Source organism: Plectropomus leopardus, unplaced genomic scaffold (genome assembly GCF_008729295.1).
Source record: "Plectropomus leopardus isolate mb unplaced genomic scaffold, YSFRI_Pleo_2.0 unplaced_scaffold29608, whole genome shotgun sequence".
Classification (NCBI taxonomy): Eukaryota; Metazoa; Chordata; class Actinopteri; order Perciformes; family Serranidae; genus Plectropomus; species Plectropomus leopardus.
The window spans coordinates 557-6556 of record NW_024632277.1 but is presented as its reverse complement, the minus strand read 5'-3'; the positions used below and the strand labels follow the sequence as shown (position 1 = coordinate 6556).

Below are 6000 nucleotides of genomic sequence, written 5' to 3'. Positions count from 1 at the left end.
TTCAGCTGTTTTTAGAAAATGTCATTTTTTGACATTTTTGCCATACTATAGCCTTTCTTTTTCGGTCATTTTTTACATATGCTAAATTATTGTTTTTTTTTGGCCCCTTTGCAACTTTCTTTGCTACAGCGTGTCTTTGGAGGTTATTTTATGTGGTTTAATGTGGTTTTCAGCTGTTTTTGGAGCATGTCATTTTTTGACATTTTCGCCATTTTTTGGCATTTTGTGTCTGTTTTGACAACATTTGGTATTTTATACATCTATGAGGCATTTTGGGTCATGCTATCACGAAAAAGGGCACCAAATGATACAAAAACATCATATTATAGAGCATTTTCAAAAAGTGTCACAAAAATAAGTCATAATATAATATGCTGTTAAAATACCAACCTCACAGTATCGTGTCAAAAAATGTTCACAATTTGTCACCATATAATATGACGTCATTAAACTGTCACAAAATTGTATCTCTAGCATTTTGTTACAATTTCTTATAAAAGTATTGGTATGATATGTCAGAAAAATGTCCATGTCCATAATTTACCTGGTCATCAGCACGAAATCCTCCTTGGGGATTCCAGCGATGTTGGAATATGACTTTCAGCTGTTCAGCTATCTGGCTGAAAGTTACAGACAAAGTGTGCATTAATCACCCTTACATATCCAACAAACCGAATAAAATAAATGAACACAAAAACAATCAGTAGTCGCCGACTCATGCAGGAAACAAACCAGTCTGACTGAAAGTCTTCTGGCCCTCATTCCTCCAACATGATGCCTCTTTTGCAGTACATTTGTTTGTTTATTTGCCTAAATTGACCAGATTTGTCATTTACTAATGGCTTATAAATGATATGACAGATTAATACACAAGAACTTAATTATTTTGCATTTAATTATAGTCATTCCATCATTAACTAATGGTTTAATGAGGACTTTAAAGATCATTCCAGGTGCAAAAGTTCAACATTACTGCACAAGTTTAATGTGTTGTGCTGATAAGATTTGATCCGGCAGCTGTAGAGATCAGATCATTTGCGGCACCCTCAGACTGGCTTGCGTGTGTGTGTCAGTGTGTGTGTGTGTGTGTGTGTGTGTGTGTGTGTGTGTGTGTGTGTGTGTGTGTGTGTGAGTCATTACCGTGCGGTTGCCTGCTGAATCAGTTCGAGGAAACAGCTCATTTTGCTTCGAGCGCTGTTCAGATGATGGGGACATCAAGGACAACGCTTGTGTGAGTCAGGCCTGCGTTTCCACATGCAGTCTCTGTGCACCTGCCGCTCGTGGTTTCATATCATATTTCACTGAGGCTTTATGGGAAACTCGACAAATCATTTATCAGTCTGACATCCAACATTCATCCCTTTAAATAAACACGAAGCTCGTGCAACAATTCAGGCGTCACACTGAAAGACAAAAAAAGACAAACTGCTTCGAACACAGCGTTAACATATAGACATAAAACAAAAAATATGCAACACAAACACACTGAAAAACAAAACATCAACGACGTACTTTATATGTATATATATATATACTGTACTATATTTGGAAGTTTTTCATGATTGTTGGACAACATACTTTACTATGACTTTTTTAATGATGTTTTGATGTTTTTCATGATTTTTGGACGCCATACTGTACTAAGATGATTTTAAACAACAAATTACACATACATGATATTTTGCAGGATTTTTGTTTGACATTCTATGCTATGACTTCTTAAATATTTTTTTGAAGTTTTTCATGATTTTTGGACGATATGTTATACTTTAAAATTTTTCATGATTTTTGAAAGATATACTACACTCACTTTTTAATTTTTTTAAAAGTTTTTCCTGATTTTTGGATAACGTTTGGAGTACTTTGATGTTTTAAATGTTTTTTTGGACGACATACTATACTGCAATGTTTTTCATGATTTTTAAAAGACATACGTATAATACTATAATTTTTTTTAAATCATTTTTGGATGAAATGCTATACTTTGACTTATTAAATAATTTTTCTAATATTTTCGTGATTTTTGGACGACATATAACATGAAAATTTTCCTGATTTTTGGATACTAGTACTTTGATGTTTAACATGGTTTTTGGACAACATACTTTACTATGATGTTTTTTTGGTGACACACTGTACTATGCCAATAAAAGGTTTAAAAAAGTAATTATGACATTAAATTTTTTTAACATACTATGCTATGACAATTTTATTTGCTTTTTTCCCAACATACTACAGTATGACTTTTTTATGGTACTTTTTTTAACAGACTCTACTATGACTTATTTTATGGCATTGTTTTCGACATATTATACTATGACATTTTTATGGCATTTTTTCCACATGCTATTCTTTTACTTTTTCCAGCACTTTTTTTGGGTCGTACTATTTTATATATATTTTTTCAACGAAGTATAATGACGTTTTTTATGGCTTGTTTTTTAGCATATTATACTGTGACTTTTACTGCACTTTTTTGGATACAATACAATTAAATTTTTCTTGGAATTTAAGAAAAAACCTACTCTGACTTTTATAACGACAGGTATCTTTGAAGAGTAACTGTGATGTAAAGAGGACTGTAAGAAATTACTTTCTGCAGCCGGGGTTTGTGCTCGCTGGATTCAGGCGGCTGCAGTCGCTGAGCGACCGTCGTCCTTCTCCGGAGCTGCTGTCCACTTTCCTCCCAGCAAGGCGCTCTGTGGGGACGGAGACAGAGGCGGAGGACACACCGTGATTCAAGTCTCCAGCTAACATTTTATTACATGAACGTAACTTGAAGCTGCAGCCACAAGCCTTTGGCTCCAGCAAGCAGAAGGCTCAACTGTTTGCAACATTTTTGACAATAAACAAAATAAAATATCAACAGATTCTGTTTTAATCTGGTTTTTAAGTCTGTCTTGGTGTTTTTGGGTGCTCAGTTATCACCAATGCTTCTCTGCCACTGAATCAGACTTTATGCATCTGAAGGGACGTGCACACGCATCTGCGTTTGTAGAGCAGCCAATAGGAACGTCTTCTCTTTTTAAAATGACCTGTGATTGGCCAAAAACAGTTTTTGCTAATCAACATGCTGACGTTAGCGTTCAGCTCGGAGCAGCACTGTGCCTGGGAGGCTGCAGACTCTTACCCTGCGTCTTCTTGATTTGCCGGAGCCGTGCGTTGGCGCTGCTGCCGCGCCCCCGAAGCGGCTCCGTCCAGATGAATGAGAGGGCTGCATTGTTTCACGCAGGGCTGCAGTCGGTCTGACCTCGGCGTTGGTCTCGTAGATGTGGGCGGGAGACTGGATGCTTGCTCCTGTGTTTGTGTTGATGTCATTTGCTGTTTGGTCTGAAACACAAAGAAAAGACTGTGAAGACAAAATCTGCTCAACACTTGAATGCACAGAGTCACAGAAGTTCAGCGTCACATTAGATCACGCGTGCCGTCTGCAGGACTCTCGGACGTTATTAGGCCAATGTGCATCCTGGTGCAAAGTGAGCTTCATAAGAATAATCAGTCGTGTCAGCGCGGCCACACGAACAAACTGCACAAACAAAAGCCAACACCAGCTGACCTTTGTACGAGCAAAACAAAACAACCTTCGCTGCAGGCGCTTTTCCGCTGCTTAATTATTTAGTCCAAATTTGTGGCATCAATTTTGGGTAAAATCCTTTTCAGGACAGTCGAAAAACTTCTTGTTTAGTAACATTTAAGATTTCTTAAAGTCTAAAAATAGATCAGTCAGTAAGCTTTGTTGGGTTGATGATACTTCAACGATCATCATGGGTAAATATTCACATAATAAAATTATTAGATTACTCAAAATCGCCCAAAAATGTTTCGTTTTGCTCATGCGCTGAAGTTTGTGGTTATTTACAGTTTTCAGGGGACTTACCGAGCTGGTTGTAGGTCCGTGACATGCCGGTGTCCTTTGGCGTCTGTGGTGCTCGACTTTTTGGAGGCTTCTTTGTAACCCTAACTCTTTGAGACTATTCTAGATGTTTGATTTTTCAGACACTCCTCTCCATCCACTCGACTTTTCAAAAGTCAGCGTCTGCTGCACCACGAGGGAGCCAGCCAAAAAAAAGTGTTTCCATTACAGTTTTGCAAAATGTGGCTTTTCCGAATCGCCTGAAATACCACCTCATGCAGCGTGAAAACGTTTTATTGCGATAAAAGGGAGATTTTTCTGAAATAAATGTGTTTCTATTAGGCATATTTTTTAGTCGTAATTTCAATTCGATGGTTAACGGAAACCCGCGTAATGAGGGTCGAACTCGGGGAGAAATTGCTCTTTATTTGGCAAAATTTCAAGGTCACGCGGATTGGTTGAATTTGCGTTAATTGTTGCAATCACAACATCCTGGACAGCTTTTCTACATCCTGTTTCGACATCACGACGGTGACATCTGCTGTGTTTCTTTCAGGTACAAGGAGCTGATGACGGGGAAGACCGCCAGAGAGATCATCGCCATTTTATGGATCCTCTCCTTTGTCATCGGCCTCATCCCGTTCTTTGGCTGGAACCTGAAGCTGTCGAGGTGCAGCTGGAACAGCAGCTCAGCGGCGGACAACGCTACGGACGCCGGCCTGGAGGAGGGGCCGCGGGACGGAGGGGATTTACTACAAAGCTGCAAGCTGGAGTGCTTCTTCGAGAGCGTGGTGGACATGCACTACATGGTCTACTTCAACTTCTTCGTCTGCGTGCTGCCGCCGCTGCTCATCATGCTGGGCATCTACCTGAAGATCTTCACCGTGGCGAGGAAGCAGCTGAGGCAGATCGAGCTCAAGTGCGTGGGAAACGGGGACAGCCACCACCACGGGCTGCTGCAGAAGGAGATCCGGGCCGCCAAATCCCTCTCCATCATCGTGGGGCTGTTCGCCGTCTGCTGGCTGCCCGTCCACATCCTCAACTGCCTCACGCTGTTTTACAACGAGCTGAAGAAGCCGCCGATTGTCATGTACGTTGCCATCATTTTGAGTCACGCCAACTCCGCGGTCAACCCCATCATCTACGCTTACCGCATCCAGGATTTCAGGAACACCTTCCGCAAGATCCTGGCCCAACACTTCCTGTGCCGCAGGGAGGAGCTGTACCTCAGCTCCAACGGCAGCAGACGCAACAGAGACCAGATCCACATGACCATCGACCCTCTGCTATAGAGACCGCGGGGGGAGCGTCGTCTGCGTCGCCGTGAATTTAACGTTCACCGATAATGTTTACAGAGCAGGGGGGAGATGTGCGAAGATGTCAAACGCGCCTTGAATGTGGACGTTTATTTATGAATCAGGGGTCAAGCAGTGACACGATGAATGGCGAGTCTTACGTTGTATCGTGAAGGATTTCTGATTTTTTTTTAAACATGTTGAAGCTAACTGGATTTGTGGGACTGTGAACGGGATCCAAACTCTGATGTTATTTATCGTTCTGAATCCACCCGGTTTCAACTCCAAACACTCCTTTTTTTTTTTTTTTTTTGCCCTGCTTTTTTATACGTCAACCTTGAGTGCCAGTGTTTATTAATTTATTTATTACGAGACCGAATCTTTTGAGAATGTAAAGATCAAAAAAAAACTGTGTGGTTAGATCTGTAGCTGTGGAGAGAGGTACAATAGCAGTAGTCTACTGGTTATTTTTGGCTGATATGAATTCACGCTGGTGACGATCACAGGCTCCATGTACAGACAGAAATACGATTTTCAGTAACTTTTTATGGCAGAAATGTTGTTGAGCTGTAGCTTCGGCTGAGCGTCAGAGTCGTCCTGCTGCTGCCGTGAATCCTGCAGATTACAGGGACTCTTACGCACACTGAAGGATGCCAGCAACTGAATAAGACGTCACTAAACGAGAAAAAAAAAAGCTCGGAGTCACAAAATAATCTTGTGACCCCTGTGGAGAAGAGCCAGAGAAAAGAGCTTTTGAGGCTGCTAGATTAACCCTTTCAAACCTGAGCAATTTGAAATCAGAGCTTGATTTCTTTCAAAAACACGGGAAGAAGGCAACGAACAACTTAACAA

At 40.9% G+C, this 6000-nt stretch overlaps 1 protein-coding gene across 1 annotated transcript; it reads left to right on the top strand.

Annotated features, from left to right (window-relative positions):
* The first annotated feature begins 4265 nt into the window (after nt 1–4265).
* adora2b (adenosine A2b receptor) lies at nt 4266–5772 on the top strand. Its single transcript, XM_042481722.1, has one exon. It carries the CDS (start codon nt 4423–4425, stop codon nt 5143–5145), a length of 723 nt encoding a protein of 240 aa, XP_042337656.1. The 5' UTR covers nt 4266–4422; the 3' UTR covers nt 5146–5772.
* Nucleotides 5773–6000: the final 228 nt, after the last annotated feature.